The following is a 21,696-nucleotide window of genomic DNA, read 5'->3' as shown; positions in this document are numbered from 1 at the left end:
GCCCAAAGGAACAGTTCAAATTAATAGAACTCTTTATGAAAGGTATACTTTAACAAGGTTCATTTCTGCTGGGAGTGTTATATACTATGAACAGGTAGAAAGATAAGCAAGCAGGCAGAGAGTGAAGACATGTATTGGCTAAGAATCATGAACTTCAGTACGTATTTTAGTTTTTAGTCAAAGAAATGTGTGTTTGTAAGTACTTTGTTAAGTGTTTTGTGTATATAGTACACAAAGTGTTCTGTGAAAGGGTGGTAGAGGCAAAACAACCCCTAAATGCAGAAGGAGCTCAGAAACAGAAGAGGGTGATTTATTTGGGGAACCCCTAAACGCAGAAGGAGCTCAGAAACAGAAAAGGGTGATTTATTTGGGGAACTTTCAGACAGAACTGTCTTTGGCAGTTGAAAGACAGGTAGATTCCGCACTGCAACCCCCCTGACCCAGGGATTATATCTTGAGGAAAAAGTAGGAAGGTGTAGGTGGCTGAGAGAATTCTGCTGGTGTCATAGCCTATGTGTTACATGTGCAGCAGCATCAAGGGTTGTTTTGGAGGAAAGGTAAAACTTACAGTAAATAGGTGTTTCTAAATTTGTAAATAAAAAGTAATATCTAGACCAGAAACCCTGGAGTCATTCCTGGACTCGAACTTAGTTAGGTGTCACATGGCAGTTTAGCATCTAAAATAGAGTCATTCTTGTCCCCACACAATGACTGTTTCCATATTTGCTGAATAAGAACTTGACTGAATCAATCTTTGCCAGTCTCGTTTGATTTACAATGATTTTTCACACTAATGCAAAATCTCTTGAAAATTTTTATAAATTAAAAAAAAAATTTTTCCTTCTTTCTTCTGAACTCCTAATACTTTCTCAAACTTATTGTCTGCTTTCTTATCTTGTAGATCTTGGTAAATCTTTCTAAATTGAAGCACTTTTCTTGATCCACCAAGCAAACGCAGTTGGGCATACGTGTCACAGCCCTAAGATTTGTGTCCAACCCTGAGTGAGTTACTGAATATGGATACAGTGGGGACAAGAAGGACTGTATTTTAAATGCTAATCTGTTTAGCCCTGTGTTCAGGAATGTCTCCAAATGTCTAGTTGATAATTAGTGTAACTTCTTATGTAGGAACATCTATTCACTGTAAGTTTCACCTTTCCTTCAAAACAATCCTTCATATTGTTGTATACATAATAGACTGTGGTGCCTGCAGCCACTACCTACACGTTCCTTCTGAGTACATATACTTTTTCCTCCAGATATAAGCCCTGAGTCTGGGGAGTTGCAGTGTGCAGATGTACCTGTCTAGTGAGTACCCAAGCGCTTCTCTGTAAGTTCTCCTAATGAATCATCTTATGCCTACAAACTGGATTTGTCTGCCTACTTCTTTAGTTTCCTGGCTCTTTCGGCATTTGGGGCCACTTTGCATATACCGCCCTTTCACAGAACAGACTCTGAAGTATCTGGAATTCAAATTTCATTTACTCTGTAGTGAAGAGAAAGACATTGAGTACTTCACAACTCTTTGGAACACATGTTATTAGCAAGAACTTCAGGGCAAAAAAGGTAGTTTTCCCAATCTTGACAGAAAAAAAAAAAAAAAGCCTTGTTTAAATTACCCTTAACTTGACAATCAAATTGTGAAAAGCAAACAGTTTTTTCTATGTGTATTTACTCTGGTATAGGCCAGAGATAGCCAATGTTAGAGGAAATAGTTAAAACCCTCCTAGCGGCTTGTGTGTATTCTCCGGGTCTACTGGTTGGTTGTTTTTTATTTTCAGACTTGGTGCTATTGAGGTCATTCAAGGTAAAAACTTTTGGGTTCTTGTTTTGGGGTTTCCAAAGGAACAAGATTGGGATTTCAGAGCTCAAGTGTTCAAAAATGGGGCAAATAAGCATTAAGAGGAGACTGTTGTGTGGAAACTGATGCTTCTTCTGATTGAATATCTCATAACCAGCGATGGGAAAGACCCTAAAATCACAAAGCTAATTAATAGTACGTAGATACACATCATGCCTTTAATGAACCCAGATGAATTTGAAGCTATAAAAAAGCCTGAATGTTTTCACACTAATGGAAGGGAAGAATTATAACTAGTATGACCTAAAAGAAGTTTCCTGAATGGTTTTGAATTTAATAATGTATCAAGGCAACCTGAAACTGTGGCAGTCATAAAGTGGCTGCAAATGGAGACATTTGTCTTCTCTGAAAACCATGGTGGTGCCTTGTTAGCCAGTTTTCTGTTTGATAATGGTGTTCCAGCAGCTTGGGCATTATTTTCCTGGAGCTCAATTCCTAATGATGATGTTTTCCAATTTCTTGCATATATCTATGATTCAACAAATCTCAACATGAAGAAAGGTCAGTAAAAAGCCAAAATGAAGTTTCCTAATGGAGTTAAAATGAATACTCTTGGTATCTACTCCCAATGAATACTCTTGGTATTTAAAATTTAAAATGAATACTCTTGGTATTTAAAATTTAAAATGAATACTCTTGGTATTTAAAATTGTATTAAAGCTGTCATGCTGTAAATATCCTTGCAAAGGCAAGCACCTGTTCCTGTGGAATGATAACAAAACCTCACTACTTGAATATATAAAACAGGTGCAGCTATGTGTAAAGGGTCAAGTTTTTTATCAGAATGGAAATCAACTATCCAATGTGACTGTGAGAGTCCCAGACAGAAAACGTATCTGCACTTAGAGGATCAACAAATTTGGAACCTATTATCTGATTCTTTTATCTGGGTCCTATATAGTACATGTTACAGTCCTTGAACTTCAGCATCTCATAAAGGTGATTATACCAGAGAAATCACAGAACATCAGTGCTCTTAAGAAGGATACTTTATTTCCATTCCAAGGGCAACTGGACTTTATCCCACTACAAAATCTTTTATACCCTATAATTCCTCTATGCAGAAAATTGCCAAGCCACTCAACTATAACAAAGCATAGTGTTATTATTTTTAATGACTCTTTTGCACATACTTTTCAAGTAAAGTAAAATGTGATGCACAACGTCCATCACCACATGGAATCAGGGATTTGTTATGCCAGGTTGCTACAACCCTAACTCACTCCATGGGACTTCAACTGGATAAGTCTCATGGTATTTCCTAAGATAAGAAATGATGTTCACAAATCCTGCAATAAGCAATTTGTGGTGATAAGGCAAACATTCAGTCTTGATGAATGGAAGACAACTACCTACAAAGAACAGCCCACTTGCATTTAACCTTGAAGTTGTCTTAAAAAGCTGTAAGAAGTTACACTTGAGAAGCAAGAAAGAAGGTCCTGCAAGAAAAAAGGGGCCAATTTTGTACATGAAGAGCCAGATGAATATAAGCAATAAGAACAAACATTTATTGATCACTTACTATGTACAAGACCTTGCCATGAGTGCTATATATCAAGTGATGTTAAGTGTCATTTGTAATTAGTTCTCAGCGCAAGTAGAAATGATCATAGGACTAGGAATATTTAGTTCTGAAAATGTTCTAAGGAGATGTCAGAGAAAATGGGCAACCACGTCTCAGTGGCCCAAGAAAATATGAACCTAACGGCATGACAAGTTTGTATCTACAGAGTCCCAAAGCAACAGGTCAATTAAGTAAGTCTGTCTCCCTGCCTTTCCACATCTGGTGCCACAGTCCTCTGCAAACTGAAGATTCCAAAATGTGTAACTCTAGCCTTTTGCCTGAGCTTCAGACTCATATCCTATTGCCCACAGGACATACCCAACTGGATGTGACTCACAGGTCATGTCTGAGCATAAGTATGAGCGTACGTTCATGTTGAAATTGAGTGTACTTTTCCCCCTAGAGTTGCTCTGTGTCCTAATTTTTTATCTCAAGTACTGGTACTACCAAGCTAGAAACCTGGGAATCATCTTTGATACTTCTTTCTCCTCTTTCATCCCATATATTCAGTAATCACTAAAGATGTTAGTTACAAATATTAATTAATTCTCAAAAAAGTTTTATTTTTTACAAATAGATGATTCTATCTAAAATGTTTAATTTTAGATTGATATGCTTGTAGATAATTATAAAATTTACTTATCTATGACATTTGATAATATTGAACATGAAGACAATATTCTTTGTCTTATATATCATGCTATTTAATTTGTGACATACACCCCTTATGTTAAATTAATGTTGAGAGAAAAAGGGTGGCCTGTTAAGAAATAAATCTATAGATGACATTATGTCATATTTGTAGATTGGAGTTTACTATATGTTTTAATTTGTTAAAATAAGAGAAAGCTGATTTTTTATGTTTGGAATTTTTATACTTAAAATATTTTAAAAGTGTAATATATCAATACACTTGTTTAATAATGTTGGAGTTTAAAATGGAAGAAATAAGAGTGGGTTTTATATCAGCATATTTCTCCAAATATGAAAAGTCTGCTTATGTAAAATTCTCCATCCTATTACTCTTTTTTCAAAAATAGGTCTTGAAGCAATGGAAAAATAACATGAGGTACTAGGTAAATATTTTGAACAGGTGAATGAAATTTACTGATCAGATGAAGGCAATCTTGAGGGAAATATATAACATTATCATTTTATGCTCCTCATTAGGTTATATTTTGAGATCAGTGCTCTTTATGCTTCCTGCCTTTAGCCATGGTCCGTTAGAGGTATAAATAAAACAGCATATAACCACAAATAAAGATCATTTAAAATTGTCTAATGATCCAAACCACCATGCTGACAAACGGTATTCAGCTGAGTGGCAAAGCGAAGGAGAGGTGAGTCATATGCCCACGCTCATCGCTTAAACCTCATCCCATGCCTCATTTATACATACACAGAGCTCCAAACTGTTCCCTTTATATGATTTAAATCATCATTTTATTTACTCGTCCCAAAGTAGAAATCTGAATGGACACTATCCTGACCTTGAACATTTTATACATGCACAGAGCTCCAAACTGTTTCCTTTATATGATTTAAATGATTATTGACTCGTCCCAAAGTAGAAATCTGAATGGATACTATCCAGACCTTGAACCACATGCAGCCAATTGAGAAGTTCTGGGAATCAACACTAGATCCGTCCTAGCTCTAACCAATATTTCCTGGCTCCAGTCAGGAACATTATGGCTGCCTCAGGCCAGTTTTCTAAATTACACTCTAAGTAATAAAAAAAGGCAGAAAAATTGGAGACTGACAGAGGTTCTTGGAGAACACAAAATACAATAATTAGAGAAACAAGAAAAAATACCAAAACCTGAAGTAGTCAAGAACACAGCATTAACATGGATCAAAGTGTTCTATATTCTTATTACATTTTAAAAGAATCAATTCCAATGATTTTCTAATGACTTTTTAATCGGTAAAAATATAATGATCCTTGTGGAAAACAGCATAGAAATTCCTAAAGGAAAAATAAAATCAACCATAGGATTATCCACTTTCTGGATAACTATAGATTATACAGAAATAACCACTTTTTAAATTCTGGTTTAGGTCCTCCAGTGTTTTATCTAAGTGAATACATCAATGGGCATACCCACACCCACATACACCTGTGGAGAGGTAGCTTAGGGTAGTTAAGATTCTCTAGGGCCAGACTTCCTGAGTCTGAATCCTGGCTCTGCCACTTATAAGGTGTGTGACTTTGTACAAGTTACTTGACCTCTCTGTGCTTTAATTTTTACATCTTTAAAGTTGAGAATAATACTTATGTCATAAGATTTTAGGAGAATTAAATGGGTTGACATCTGCAATGCCCCTAGAACAGTGCTTGGAATATAGAAAGCAGTATATAATGTTTATATTTTTATTATTATCTCTAATTGTATACAGTTTTACAAAAAGCAACATCACATTGTATGTTATATTAAAGCTTGTGTCTTTCCAACTTGGTGCTAGCCCTTTAGGAACATCTGCCTCTTCATCCTTTTCTTATATGTTGGGGTCTTTGAAAGTGCTCAATAAATACCAACTTTCTTTCTCCATCTTAATTGTAAATCAATTTAAACCTGAGACAGACAAGTATTGCACGTGGATCCAAAGTGTCAATTCTAGCACTAGGCAAGCTCATATTAGGAAATGTGGCTTATTAGGGGATCCAATGGCAAGTGGATTTCCTCATAGTGAACCTCCAAATAGAAGAACTTTCCATGTGGTCACTGGATTATGTCAGTGTTACCCACGTGAGTGACTGGGGTATGGAGAGGAAAGGTGTGCTGTGCTAATGGAGCTAAATCTACATAGAGGCAAATACTAAAAATGAGAAACAATATTAATCTTTTCCTTTTCTCTTTTTCTTCTTCCACCGTGGAAACATTTTACTATTGATTTTTATGTGCCTTACAAAATTATGTACTGTTTGTAATCTGGCTGCTGAAGCATTGGTAACAAAGCAGTGGTAACATATATGGTGTAGGCATCATGAAGTCAGTCCTTCTTGGACAGTTTCCCCACATACATAACCTAAATAAGCAAACTGTATATATTTTGCTATGTGAAGCCTTGGTGACTATGGCTGTGTTTACATGATGCAACAGTGATTAGTTAATGTATGCAGGTTGGTTAAAATTCAGTTGATTTGACAACAACATTTTATTTTATTTGGTATGACATAGAAATTGCAGTGCCTGCATATGTAAAGTGGGGAGCTGACCAATTATGCACATTGTAAATCTCCTGAATTTTTTTCTTACTGAGAATCAAAAGAGCATTGAGGACTGAAATTATGTTGTTAAATATGAATAGCGACCCTTCATTCAATGTTGATTGCATGCTAGTTTTATATTATACGTTTATATACCATACATCTTTTATCTAACTCTATTGCAATGATTATGGTTGTGTTGGTCATTTGTTTATCTGGCCTCACATCCATTCTGTCCTATCCTCTGATCCTCTCTGTATCCCAAGAGAATAACTCCTGCAAACTAAGTTTTCCACTCCAATGCCACCTGACTTCCTTTTATGTATGTCAGTGGGAACTACTGGTGTGAGACTGGGGTTGTGGAGAAGGGGAAAGCAAGGTGTTTCTGCCTCTCACAGCTTCCTGCATGTCAGCCCTTCCCTTTTCTGATATAGCCTTTGGAGTGGGAGTGACTTTCCACTGTTCTAAATCTCTGAGTTGCCCACAATCCCACAATTTTTTTTTTAGCTCTTCTTATATTATTATAACTAGTTTTCCATATAACATCTCTCTATTAAATTATCTATTGTGAGTTCTATTTTTCTATCAGGACCTTGACAAAGATAGAGACTGTCTTCATTTTGTAGAAACATTAGGTAACTTGTACAAAAACACACGGCTAGTTTAAAAACAGGCTTTCGAACCAGTTGTACCTAATTTCAAAGCCCAAGTATTTGAACTACTATGCTGCATTCAAGTGATAGTTCAAATGAATACCCAAATGAATACTTTTCGTTAATCACCTCTTTCTATTACTTAGCTCAAATTGTCTGCATTATGGCACTAACTAGCTATCATCATCACTTAGCTATCAATCTCTCCCAATTGTTTATAAGGTCACTTGAGAGCAGGCACATTTTATTCATCTTTGTATCCCCAGTACCTACTACTGTGCTTGGAATGTAGTGGAGTCTTAATAAATATTTGTAGAATAAATGAGTAGTAATCACTGTCATTGACAGAGTGACTATTTTATTTCAGCAGCCCTGCAAGGAGTCTTATGTAAATTTTATAACTCAATCTTCATGACAATCTTGCAAAGTAGTCATAAATATTTCAATATCAGAGATGAGGAATAGGCTCAAAGAGTTTAAACAACTCACAATTAATCTGCGATTAATGCTAGGCTAAGTGGATTACAAGGTCTGCTATTTTGACTATGTCTAGCTGCCTCCCTACATCAATTTATGTGAAAAAAATACATAAATAAATGTGCTGGAAAAAACTCGAAGCATTTTATTGAATTTTCGGTTATTTTTTGAGCTTTATAAACAGATAAAGTCTTGTCTCTGTGGGAAAAAGGAGCAGCTCAGTATTTACATGCCATATATTGGCATGTAATGGAAATACATATGTTTGTATTTACCTAGTCGATACAGATAAAAGGAAAATAAGAATTGGGATAATAATCTGAAGAAATGAAATAGTTGATATTGCTGCCAAACTAAAATCAGAGCTGGACTGTAAAGTGGTAAAAGATTTCATTCAGGGACTATTGCGATAGGAGAAAAGAGACCTCAGTGTAGTACTGGGCTCAATTCCGAATATAGCTTGGACAGATGGAGATTTTTAGCCAAGGAGCAGGGTGGGGGTCTGGGGATGGAAAATTACTAAGAGGAAACATTGGGAGTCAGGAGGGGTTGTGGCTAAACCCATGTGACAGGATTCTTGCTGACTGAAGGCCAGGATGATCAGATATCACCTGGGGGATTCCGGGGGATGTAGAATTTGATCAAATATCAAGATGATCAGATATCAAGAGTGAGGAATTCTCTCTAAACAGACTTAGCAAGATTCTCACTACAATTAGGAGTAGAGGGTTGGATACCAAGACTGAGGCCTAGAGCGCATAGAGGAGTCAGAACTAGACTTAGGTAAAGGAGTTCATCCTGTTATCAAGTGTGGAAAGTGCTGGTTATCCACACGATTATCTACTCATTCTCTAGAATTACTTGGTATGGTGTGTGACACTGATGATATTTACAACCAATTCCCCTAAACACAGAATTAAGGTTTCAACTTTACTTTTCTGTTTCTTGGTCTATTATCTAGAGTTAGTACATTATCTAAAGTGATAGGGTAGGTATTTTTACTGATGGATTGTTGATGAAAGTATTTACTTGTGTTTTTGTGAGTTCCAGTCTTTGCTTTGCATGGTGAAATCACATGTATGGATAACATTTTATGGCTCAGTTAAGTTTCTCCCATAGTTTTTCCAAGCAATACATTCTTAGTACCTCCTCTGAATCCAGAAAGTAAAATAATACTTATATTTGTAAGACTGAATTGCAGAATTCGTTATTTTATTCTTTAGTTTCTGGTGAAAATGAACCAATAGAAGTAAAATAATTTGGTAGACAAAATACAAAAAGCCATTGTTGATTCTACATGTAATTCATTGGCACGTACTTGCTTGGATTAGTATTGGTTGAAATTGTTTCAGCTGGATACCACCCAAGAGGATGTTCTCATCTCACAGAGCTAGGAGCCATTTCAAGATCCTGGAAATAAGTCATTTTCATAAGATTTTTGCTGGTATAACTTTTTTTTCCCCCCCAGGGAAAGGATGATCTCCTAAGTCTTCTTCATGTATGTACTACTAGCTTTGCTGTAAAGTAAGGCCTTTATTTCATTAATTCGAGAGTAGAGAATAATGTAAAATTAAACACAAGCATTTTTTCCCAGTTGATTTCTAACAATCACAAACTATATCAATTTGTTTAATACTGCAAGAGCACAAACAAGATTTGTTTTATATTTGTTTTATTAAACTTTGTATTATTGTTTTATGAAACTTTGTATTATCTTGTGATTGAGACACATCATTAGGGGCGGGAAACCAACAGGTGTCAAAAGCCCCAGTGTTGCTGTTCAATGGATATAGAATTACAGTCATGCAAGATGAAAGAGTCCCAGAGATCTGCTACATAACAATGTGTATATAGTTAACAATTCTGTACTGTGCACCTAAAAATTTAAGAGAGTAGAGTTCCTCTTATTCGCGTGTTTTTTAAAATCCCAATCGAACAAAAAAACAACACAACACAGAGCTATGACCAGTAGGCATGGAAGAAATCCAACGTTTGTGTGAGAAAGCATGCTGAAGCATTACCTGTTCCCATTTGAATGCTGAGAAAGAGGGAAATAATATGATTCTCCACTTAATGAAACTTCAGCACGTCTTTTTCATTAGAAGTGATGATTGACAGGGATTTGTTGGTGACACTGTGTGGTCCTGGGAGCAGAAGTCACTGTGTAAACAACGCTGTGCTAACAAAAGAGGACTGTTCGCATGGCTGGCACTAGCACAACCTCAAGAAGATGAAAAGACAGCACACGGAATTCCTGATTTCGGACCAAGACGGACAACAATGACTATGATATTAACTGCTGGATTTCATGGATTTTATTGAATAAATGGAATAGATTTTGTTAATTTGTTTATTTTCCTCCGTGAAAATGTTTGAAATGTATCTGAAAATATAAAATATTTTCACCATATAAGTTGGAAAACTAGGGAAATTTTAGGGTTAATTTAATCCCATTTAATTCTTTTCAAGTGCTTAGCCTTAAATATTACCTCTTACTTCAGTTAAGATAATAGTTTTTTAACCCCTTTTTTCAATATGTTAAAACATTTTGAAACAAATCTTCCAGACATGGTGAAAAAACCTGCTCTAGATGGTTACTTAGTGTCACAATTCATGGAGGGAACTATATAGAATTCCCCTATATGGTGATTTTCTGTGGCACTACCTCCAGCTTTTATGCCCTCTGGCTATATATGAAAAAATAGACATTTAATATAGTAATGTTTTTAGCCACAAAGAAGAGTGAAGGCAGTTTTGACGTGGAAGAAGAATAAGTTCTCTCCCTTAGTGTTTGATACGGTGACTATATTGGGCTAAGATAATGGTTAGGAGAGAGAGAAGAAAAAAGGGGAGAGAGATTGGGTTCTAAATGCACGAGAAGAAAGAAATGAGGGCAGTTGAGAACAATAACCTATGAATTTTTTCACCACTTACATACCAAGCAAATTGCATTTCCTTCTACACTGTCTGGTTCTATTCCAATGTGTTTTATTTAAAAGTTTTATCTTTCCCAATAAAAGTTTAAGTTCCTTGGAATCTGGGTCCAAGTATCTTCCACAGAAACATACTTCTCTCACTAGTTTATATTCTCCGTAGGCACGTACTTGGCTTTCTTGCTCACTGCTGAATGCTGGTGCGTAGCACCATGACTAGCACAGAGTAGATGTTCAATAAATATTTGTTGTATCTGTGAGAGAATGTGTTAAAATAACAAAACTCAAACATAATAGTGCAGTGACTATTGCCTTAATGGGTGTGTGTTTGGATTCAGCACATTTGTAGAGGTAAAGCAGTTGGTTTTTAAAAAAATTAGTGCCATTCAGGATCACTTGTTAAATGGATATTGTTTAAAGGACTTAATTAATTAATGCTGGGGATACTGTCAAGAAATCATTCTAGAAACTAGAATAAATATTGCCAAAGTGAAACACTTTGGTTTTGATACAAAATATTGCCTTAGTTTCAAGATGTAAAACAAAATCTTTGATGGGATTAGTAGAATTTATTTGCATTTAATTCAACTTTTTGTTTTACATATAAAAATGTGCACCTGTGTATTATACATCTGTACATATATTTCCACATATATCTATACCTATTATGTATAGCTACATATAGATACTCATTTATATGTTTAATCTCCTAAGTCTTACATTTTAGTTTGCAATTGTGGGATTATTTTCCAGATCATAGAATTGTTTGTTATTTTTACTAGGTTGTTTTCATGATTAAAATTCCATGTCTCTCCAGGTTTCCATGTATCAGCAGTGCCCCAGAAAGTGTTTCCCTTCCTGAGACTCTAGGGAAGCCTTGGAATGCAAATAACTTGAAAAGAGAGCCTGGCCAAAAAAAGATTTTTGAGCCTTGGTAGGGTTACTGAAGCAGGCTTTTAGCACAAACACAACTCAAAGTATGTGTGTTATTAAAAGCAGCTATTTTCATGTAAGTCTTTTGGTACTATTTGTTTTGGCTAGAGAAGTGAAAAGCTTTCTTTTAACCATGTGACCATTATTTTGCAAGATCATAACAAACAATTCTAATATCTTTAATCTCACTAAAGAGTAACTAAAGTTATTTGATGTACCTTTTGAAATAGAAAACCAACAACTAAATCTTCTCTAACACCATGAGTTTCTAATCTGTATTAAAAGCGTTCCAGGTATTTTTGTAATGCAGTGGATTTCAATTATGTTGTTCATTTTCAGCACTTACTTCAGAAGAATGATGCTTTACAATTTTGTAGTTAATTTAACATATTTTTTTTGTTTGCTTGAAAAGGTAGAAGTAAGACATATCAAGATTTAAAACATAAATAGCTTGGAACACCCTGAAGAGCAACATGGGAGAAACTGAGAAAAGAATTGAAACCCATAGAATAAGATGTCTTTCCAAGTTGAAGGTATGGAATTTTTGTATGTGGATATATGTGCATGTACACTAGTTTTTAAAATATGACAGTCCTGGTAAAATTGCTCCTATCTGCATGAAGTGATCTAATATTAATGCCATATTGCCTGTTCTATTGGTAATTTCTTGCTTTAAAGAAGTTGGTTTTATAACTGAGGGTGTGTCTACACAGGATTATTGATTCAGGCAAGTTAGTCCTAAATGGCTTTGAGGGACTTAAATGGAAGACAGGATCCTAAAAATTTCCAGGCACACATACTGTGGCAGGATTTATTTTTCTGGATCAAAGGCCATGCTCACTCTTGAAGGGTTTCTAATCCAGAGAAATGTGGGAGTCACTCTCAGAAAATGGCTCATTCACAGAAATGCTTTGTTGATTTGTATGCAAAGATTTGTGTGTGATTACCCAGCAAAACAAATGTTTTCTTTAAGCTTCGGCAACATAACAATAATTTCCTATAAGAAAAATGGCCATTTTGCCAGCTGTTCTGATGTTTTTTTTCTATTTCAGAGAAAATTCTGTTTTCTAGCTTCAAAGTCATTTGTATTCAAACAAAATTTGAATTTATTATAAACCAAGGGATCTGGACATTTGTCCTGATTCTATAGCTAGTGCCTGCAAGTGGTTTCAAAACTAAGACACTGTCAGTCATTTTCTCCCTATCTGAAGTTTGTTTTCTGTTTATATGTGTGTTGGGGAAATTTAAACATGTATACAAAATTGGAGAATTATGATATAAATCTAAAAAAAAAGACTTGCCTGAAATGTTATGTTAATTAAGAAAAACTCTTTGTGCTTCAGTTTTCTCATCTGAAAAGGATAATAGCAACATTCCCACCTTATAGGATTCTTTCATGTTTGAAACAATGACTGGAATATTGTAAACTTTCAATATAAATATTAGCTATTAATATTAACAGCATTTGTGGAGAAAAGTCAAGTGGTATTTATAAACAAGAGGTCTTTAATTTTTGATTGCTTTGGAGTTTAGCAAGGTTAGATATTGATGTGGATGTTATGACAAAATGCTATAAGCACAAGTTTATTGGGTAAAAGTGAGAGGCAATTGCTTAATAGCAAGTTAGGCTTCTCTGTTTCTCTGAACTTAGAAATATACTCATTAAGCAAAATTCATTAGGAAGCATGAAAGGACTATTTTCAACACATTTGCTTTAAACTTTGTTGTTGAAATAAGTTGAAAGGGCATTATTGCTAAAAGCTAGTAGGACTAGCTTTGTAAATATAGAGATTATTTAGCACTAGACATGAGCCAGAATAGCCACTAATTTCTTTCATTCTGTGAATAAAACCAAACTAGTTAGGCAACCCATGTGTTTTACGGAAAAAGCAATGAGGTCATGATCCATCTAATTTCCTTTCTTAACATGTTAAGTAGAATAAATTATTTTTCCAAATTTGATTTGTACTTGATTTAGTAGGACTTGCTTTTAAATATAAAATCTGATTTATAAAACTAGGTGAAAATAGTTTACTCTTAAGAATATGCTCTGAGAAGGTTTATAGTGGGAAGAGAGAATATCCACAAATGGTATTTAATATAAAAAATAGCTAGAGATATGGCCATACTATGCTGTAGTCAATCACAGTTTTGATTCATATTAAGATTGCTATTCAAATTTCTAGGTCCTTTTCACATAAATTTTTATTTAGGTTTCTCAAAAATAATTGATAAATTTTGGCTTAGATGTATTGTGTGGTGTGAATGTGTCCCATCCAAATTCCCATGTTGAAATCCTAATTTCTAAGGTGATGGCAGTAGGAAGTGGGGCCTTTGAGAGATGATTAGGTCACAAAGGTAAAGCCTTTATGAATGGGTTCAGTGGCTTTATAATAGAGGACTAAGAGAGATTCACTGCATTTTCTGCCATGTGAAGACACAGTGAGAAAGATGGCAGTTTATGAATCAGTATATGGAGCCTCTAAGCCAAAAATAAAATTCAACCCTCCCACCCCCTGCTCCCAGCACTGAATGGACCTCCTCTGGGTCAAGAGCCTTCCAAAGTTAACCTAAAAAACAAGTTTAGGCTGTGATGGGAAGGAGGTGTTGGACATGCCTCGTTATACCCTCCTATCTTTTGGAATTCAGGACTAACCAACCATCATTAACATCAACACAGACCTTAAGTCTGATAAGAAACATTTATATCTATTCTCTATGAAGCCTGCATATCTAGAGGCTTTATCTGCATGATAAAACCTTGGTCTCCACAAGCTTTGATTGTAAACAAGAAATTATTTTTTATTATTGATAATAACTCTTCCAACAAATTGCCAGTCAGAACATTTTAAAATCTACCTGTGACCTGCAAGTTCCTGCTTTGAGTTATCTTGTCCTTCCCAATTGAACCAATTAAATCTTACCTGTATTGATTGATGCATTACGTCTTACTAAAATATATAAGAGCAAGCTGTACTCCACCTTGAACACATGTTTTTAGGACCTCTCTGAGGCTATACTGTAGGCATACCTTAACTTTGGCAAAATAAACTTTCTAAATTGATTGAGACCTGTCTCAGATACTTTTGGGTTCACAAATTAGCAGCCATGAAAGGATTCTGAGTGGAGGTGCCCCTGACCTTTGATGAATCTCCTATGGGTACTTGGTACCAGCCTGAGCTATCCTTATGGCTCAAACTGATAGGACAATTTGCTGAGGCCTGGGAGCCCCCACCCACTCCAGAGAATCCCCAATCACCCTAAATTTGGTTAAGATCTAAAGTTTATTTTTCTCTACAACTCCTCCTTTTGAGTTTTACTTGTGTCCAACAAAGAAGGCAAGTTTTCCTGCTTCCATGACAATGGAGCGTGGGCAACTCCTTTCTGGAGTTTCAGCTAATTTCCAACAGGGAAGGCAAGTTTCAGCTTTTTTTTTTTCTGCTTCTAAGATGGTAAACAGCAGTCTTGAGCCAGGGTCTCATTCCTAGATAAGTAGCTGAGTTGGGTTTTTTTTTGTCTCAGAGATTCTCCTTAATGACTAAAAATTAGAATTGACAGACAGCTAGTCTTAATTTCTCCTTAGCATTAGAGTGCTCAGTAATCATATTGTTGGGTTTTTTTGTTGTTCTGGTGTTGCTCCCATCAGATTTGACCAACTCTACCCAACTTGGTCAAATTCAAATGAGAATTCCAAATTATGAGCAGCCAGACCTCTGAAGTTGCTAGAATTCCTCATAGCTGAAAAAAAGAAAACAAACAAATTATGTGCTTGGTTTCTGTTGCAGCTTCCGGTCTTAAAAACACAATTGTTCTTTCATTTTCTTTTCTTCCACACTATTTCTCCTTCCCCCTTCACTGTCTGCTACCAAAAAAAATCTAGAGAAGGCATCAAATGACTTGAACCCCTTAAAACACTCAGAACAAAGGCATCACTCACCCTTTCTTTCTCTGTAGAGTTTCAAGAGTCATGGGCAGTTTCTTCTTAAGATCTAAATGTTCTTATTCAAAGGTAAATAATTTTTGTCTAATTCAGAGGTTATTTAAGGATTATATATAAAATGAGGTAAAAAGGACCAGGAAATAAGAGATGTAAAGAAAGTTATAAAGAGGTATTTTTGGTAAGAAAGCTTAAAAGAAAAGTAATTTTATATGAGAAAGAATCTTGCATGATGAATTTTTGTCCTAAAATAAAATGACTCGTTGTTCAAGAAAGAGAAATATTTGCATCAAATCAGAAAGTCCAAGCATGTTGTAAATTGTCTAAGTTGTAATAAGGTTAGTAAAACAGGAATTTATTAAAATGTTATGTGATTCAGTTGGCTACAATTAAAGGAAATTATAATAAATAGTTTTTCTAAAAATTGAACTTTGATATTAAAAATACACTCATGCAACACTAAAGAACTGGTTAGAACAAGATTTATTAAAAATGTTGAGTTACTCTTAATGCAAGAACTTTAAAATTTTTGAATTCTATAATCTGTTTCTTTTTAAAATTATTTAGATTGATATTTTAGAACCTGTGCCCTACTGCTTCAGTTTTTTTCTCTTTTGAGAAGGCCTGGAATGCTAACTCTCTCCTTCAACTTTTTTTGGCTCCTGTAACTTTTTACTTTTATTTTTTTATTTTATTTTTTTTGAGGCAGGGTCTCACTCTGTCGCCCAGGCTGGAGTGCAGTGGCACAATCTCAGTTCACTGCACCCTCAACCTCCCAGGCTCAAGAAATCCTCCCCTCAGCCTTCTGAGTAGCTGGAACTACAGGTGTGTACCACAAAGCCAAGCCTTTTTATTTATCTATTTATTTATTTATTTATTTAGTATTTTTTATAGAGATGGAGTGTCACATGTTGCCCAGGCTGGTCTCGAACACCTAGACTCAAATGATCTGTCTGCCTTAGCCTCCCAAAGTACTAGGATTACAGGCATGAGCCATGGTGTCTGGCCTTTTTAAGTTAATAGTTGAAACTAAGAAACAGAATTTTTGAAAACAGGCAAATGAAAAATATTTTGGATCTGCTTTTGTCTGTATGTCTGTTATAGCTATATGTTTATATGTGTCATGTAGAAGTAATATTTCACTACAAAATTATATTAAAGACCTCTAATCACTTGGCTAAAAGAAAAGTAAGTGCTTTTCAGACCGAAGGAAGCCACCAAAGATGCCTTTTAATTCATATGACCTTAGTAGTTTTGGGTAAGACTAATTTGGTCAATTTAATCTCAAAATTACCTCCAGTAGTTTAAAATCTTAAAGTCATGTTATGTTAAATTAAATAACTCCTATTTTTTTCAATGGGAATCTGGGTTACTAAGAGTTAAAATAGTAGGAGAGTAAATGGTGTTTTTGGTAAAATTTATAAAAATACAATGATGTAGCTTTTGCTAAAGAATTTTTTTCTAAGAGTTATTTTAAATAAAGATAAAAATATTATATAGATAAAGCTAAATGGATAAAGAGAGAAATTAAAAGATGAGTGAGGAGAAACCTTGACTCCAGGGTGGCCATGTGGTTACCTATGGTAGGGAGCTGCAGCTGAGCTACATTCAATTACAAAAGGTAAAATTCATTAGAATTTAGAGATGGATTATACTCCTGAGGAGTTAGCTCTCCAAATGCATAAGGAGATGCAAACTAATAAAAAAAAAGCAAAAATATTCAATCTCCTGGTTATTGTTGTCTGTAATTGCTAAATGAATGTACAAGAATGCTGGGTTGATCCTTAAGGCTGGATCAGGCCCAGAGGTGGGTCTGTCCCAGCTCAGGCCACTAGACTCCAAGCTACCCACAGAAAGAAAAATTAAACCAGGGCAACAAAAGTTACCTCTGAGAGCTGTGGTTACCAAGAAGATAGTCAATATGTGGGAAGGGCAAAACCAAGTAACTATTAAAACCAGAGGGTATAATGCAAAGTAATTGTTCCATTTTGTAGATTGATATAATCAGCTTCTTGAGAAACCTTAACTACTTTAAAGAAAGAATCCTTTATTTTTAAGGCTACAAAATGAAAGAGCTTGTTTGGATTGATGCAGGATTCACAAATCACTATTAAATTGCTGATGAGTATATGTGATCCAAATGTGTAGGAGGTTATTCATAAGAGAACAACCTGCCTAACTGACTGGATAATTGCTACTGTAAGGTCTGTTGACCCTGGAAATGGGACTTCCCAACCATCCCTATAAAATGCCAAGTGGAGCACCCCAGATAATGTAGTTGATATGCTTCACATGCAAGCCATGTGAAACTGTCTTTATAACCGGGACATTCTCCCATTGAATATGACTAGTATCCAGTTCAGTGCCTTGTGACCTCTCCCCTCCCCTTTGCTCACTGTCCTGGAGTGGCACTGGCCTCTGAAGTAATTCTTTTTTGGTATTGGGAGTAATTCAGGGGAAACTGGGTGGGGGAAATCCCTCCTGCCCTAAGTGCAGTTGGACTGTACAGAATACTCCAAGGGCCAATGGTAGTTCAGCACAGAAAGAGGGAAGGCCCCCAAGTCAGAAAGAGCTCCAGAGACCTCATGGCATTGTAGGACAGGGTGGTGGGCCAAGGTTAGGACACTGCATAAAACAGGCAATCCCACCACCTCTACCTGCTCATGCCAGGAGAATCCATAACTGCCTAGAGGCCTGAGACCCCTACAAGTGGTAAGGTGAATAGGCATCTATCCAGCCTAGCAGTAGGATTGATGTCTGTCCAGCCTGGAAGAGGGGCACTAGGTGACTCCCTCCCCTTCTGTTGTAAATACTGTAATTATCAGATAATTTAAGTTATTCTCATTTGTAACTGCATTTCTGGTTCTGGCCAGAGTCATTTGGTATTAAAAAAAGACTGAGTCCTGTCCCAATTTCTCTTCTCTTTCCCATAGATTCCCCCACCTTTCAAACTGTTTTGTATCTATTTCAAAGGAAGATATCCCTGAGACTGGGTAATCTATAAAGAAAAAGGGGTTTAATGGACTCACAGTTCCACATGGCTGGGGAGGCCTCACAATTATGGTGGAAGGTAAAGGAGGAGCAAAGGCATATCTTACACAGTGGCAGGCAAGAGAGCATGTGCAGGGGAACTGCCTTTTATAAAACCATTAGATCTTGTGAGACTTATTCACTATCATGAGAAAAACACAGAAAAACTCACCCCCATGTTTCAATTACCTCCCACAAGTTCCCTCCCGTGACACATGGGGATTATGGGAGCTATGATTAAAGATGAGATTTTGGTGGGGACACAGCCCAACCGTAGAATTCTGCCCACGGCTGCTGCCAAATCTCATGTCCGCACATTTCAAAACCAATCATGCCTTCCCAACAGTCCCCCAAAGTCTTAACTCATTTCAGTATTAACCCAAAAGTCCTAACTTAGGAGCCAGTAAAAAAAATCAAAACCAAGTTAGTTACTTCCTAGATACAATGGGGGTACAGGCATTGAGTAAATAAACCCATTCCAAATGTGAAAAATTAACCAAAATGAAGAAGATGGAGGACCCAGGCAAGTTTGAAATCCAGGGCGCAGTCAAACCTTAAAACTCCAAAATGATCTCCTTTGACTGCATGTCTCACATCCAGGTCACACTGATGCAAGAGGTGGGTTCCCATGGACTTGGGAAGATCCACCCCTGGGACTTTGCAGGGTACAGTGCCCCTCTCCTGGCTGCTTTCATGGGCTGGTGTTGAGTGTTCTGTGGCTTTTCCAAGTGCACGGTTCAAGTTGTTGATGGATCTACCATTCTGGGATCTGGAGGATGGTGGACCTCTTCTCACAGCTCCACCAGGCAGTTCCTCAGTGGAGACTCTGTGTGGGGGCTTCAACCCTACATTTCCCTTCCACACTGCCCTAGCAGAGGTTCTCCATGAGGGTCCTGCCCCTGCAGCACACCTCTGCCTGGACATCCAGGTGTTTCCATACATCCTCTGAAATCTAGGCAGAGGTTCCCAAACCTCAATTCTTTACTTTTATGTGCCTGCAGGCCCAACCAAAGCTTGAGACTTGCACCCTCTGAAGCAGTGGCCTGAGTGTACATTGGCTCCTTCTGGGTCCCATGGCTGGGACCCAGAGCACCAAGTCCAAAGACTGCACAAGAAAACCATTTTTTTTCCTCCTAGGCCTGTGGGCCTGTGATGGGAGGGGCTACTGTGGAGACTTCTGACATGTCCAGGAGACATTTTCCCCATTGTCTGGGTGATTAACATTTGGCTTCTCATTACTTATGCAAGTTTCTGCAGCCAGCTTGAATTTCTCCTCAGAAAATGGGTTTTTCTTTCTTTATTGCATCATCAGTCTCCAAATTTTCCTAACTTTCATGCTTTGCTTCCCTTTTAAACGTAAGTTCCAATTTCAAACCATATCTTTGTGAATTAATAAAACTGAATGCTTTTAAGAGCACCCAAGTCACTTCTTGAAAGCTTTAGTTTGAAATTTCTTCCCCCAGAGACCTTAAATTATGTCTCTTAAGTTCAAAGTTCCACTGATCTCTAGTGTAGGGGCAAAATGCTACCAGTCTTTTTACTAAAGCATAGCAAGAATCACCTTTGCTCCAGTTCCCAATAAGTTCCTTATTTCCATCTGAGACCACCTCAGCCTGGATTTTATTGTCCATATCTTACCAGCATTTTGGTCAAAGCCATTCAACAAGTCTCTAGGAAGTTTCAACCTTTCCCACATCTTCCTGTCTTCTGAGCCCTTCAAGCCTGTAGGAAGCTCCAAACTTTCCTACATTTTCCTATTTTCTTCTGAGCCCTCCAAACTGTTGTAACCTCTGCCTGTTACCCAGCTCCAAAGTCATTTCCACATTTTTGAGTATCTTTACAGTAGCACTCCACTCTCTGTACCAATTTACTGCATTAGTCCATTTCATACTGCTGTGAAAAAATACCTGAGACTGGGTAATTTATAAAGAAAAAGAGGTTTAATGAACTCACAGTTCCACATGGCTGGGGAAGCCTCACAATCATGATGGAAGATGAAGGAGGAGCAAAGGCATGTCTTACATGGTGGCAAGAGAGCATGTGCCAGGGAACCGCCCTTTATAAAACCACCAGATCTTGTGAGACTTATTCACTATCACAGAACAGCATGGGAAAACCCATGCCCATGATCCAATTACTTCCCAGTGGGTCCCTCTCACAACATGTGGGGATTATAGGAGCTACTATTCAAGATGAGATTTTGGTGGGGACACAGCCAAACCATATCACATGGTAAATTTGGAGGTTAAGTGCAACATGGGCACTCCAGGTGACATTACTACCACAGAATCACAGGCTGATCAAATTTGCTGTCCACATGGGTCTTACAGATGCTTAATAAAATATTGGGGTAATTAACAAAGAATAATGAGAAAGGCAAAAGGGAGTCAGAGGACTCACCCCAGAGGGTGATTAAAATATTTGGACATTTCATAAGAAATAAAATGAAAATTGATGGGGTTGAAACAAAGGTCTTTACAACACTATCAAAAGTTGGGTGGACCAAAGGGAACCCCTACTGGTCCTCCAACATTAAAAGTCCCCATATCAGTTTTCTGCATTTGCCCCAGATTGGGGAAATTGAAGAAACAGCAAAAGGCAGAGGTTATAATGAGGGAGCTGACATTGCCTGGGGCAAATCTGAGGCAAATTAAGATGAAGCCTGAAAAAAGAGCCCAAGTCCCTCGGCTCAATCCCTTGCTGGGAACTCAAATCATTTTTCACCAGAAAAGATAAAATGGTCTGGGGGTAGAAAAGAAAAGTTCCTCAAACCAGAACATAAAAATGTACAGGTTGATAGGATTATGAAATTTGAGATGTCTAAACAGCCTTTATGTAAGGTAATTTTAACTCCTTTACCTAAATGTCTTGTGAAAATTGGTATTGTACCTGATTGGGGGATGTTTCTCCTATCAAGTACTATGAAACTGAAGTCATGTAAATGTGCCCTTTGAGGAATGTTAATTGGACACACTAAATGGAAACTAGTAAGATTGCCTGAGTCTACACAAGGTAGGGCAGAAGCTGAAGGGCTAGTAGGGACAAATTCTCCACTTCATATCCATTTGTGGAGCATTTATTAGGGCTTATGGTAAAA

The 21,696-nt window shown here is 36.8% G+C and overlaps 1 protein-coding gene across 3 annotated transcripts in view; it reads left to right on the top strand.

Moving 5' to 3' along the window:
• SLCO1A2 (solute carrier organic anion transporter family member 1A2) overlaps positions 1–21,696 on the top strand; it is a 150,684-nt gene that overhangs the window by 72,773 nt on the left and 56,215 nt on the right. For 2 of the 3 annotated variants that reach the window (XM_063712063.1, XM_063712064.1), the window contains exons 1-2: positions 11,834–11,925; positions 12,045–12,165. In XM_063712063.1, the coding sequence (XP_063568133.1) occupies positions 12,106–12,165 (60 nt within the window). In that variant the 5' untranslated portion in view covers positions 11,834–11,925; positions 12,045–12,105. Of the gene's footprint in view, positions 1–11,833; positions 11,926–12,044; positions 12,166–21,696 lie in introns of those variants that run through there. The other variant, XM_024257159.3, reaches the window with a different exon arrangement.

The sequence above is a fragment of the Pongo abelii genome, chromosome 10 (genome assembly GCF_028885655.2).
Source record: "Pongo abelii isolate AG06213 chromosome 10, NHGRI_mPonAbe1-v2.0_pri, whole genome shotgun sequence".
Lineage (NCBI taxonomy): Eukaryota > Metazoa > Chordata > Mammalia > Primates > Hominidae > Pongo > Pongo abelii.
This window is presented reverse-complemented; position numbering and strand designations above follow the sequence as displayed.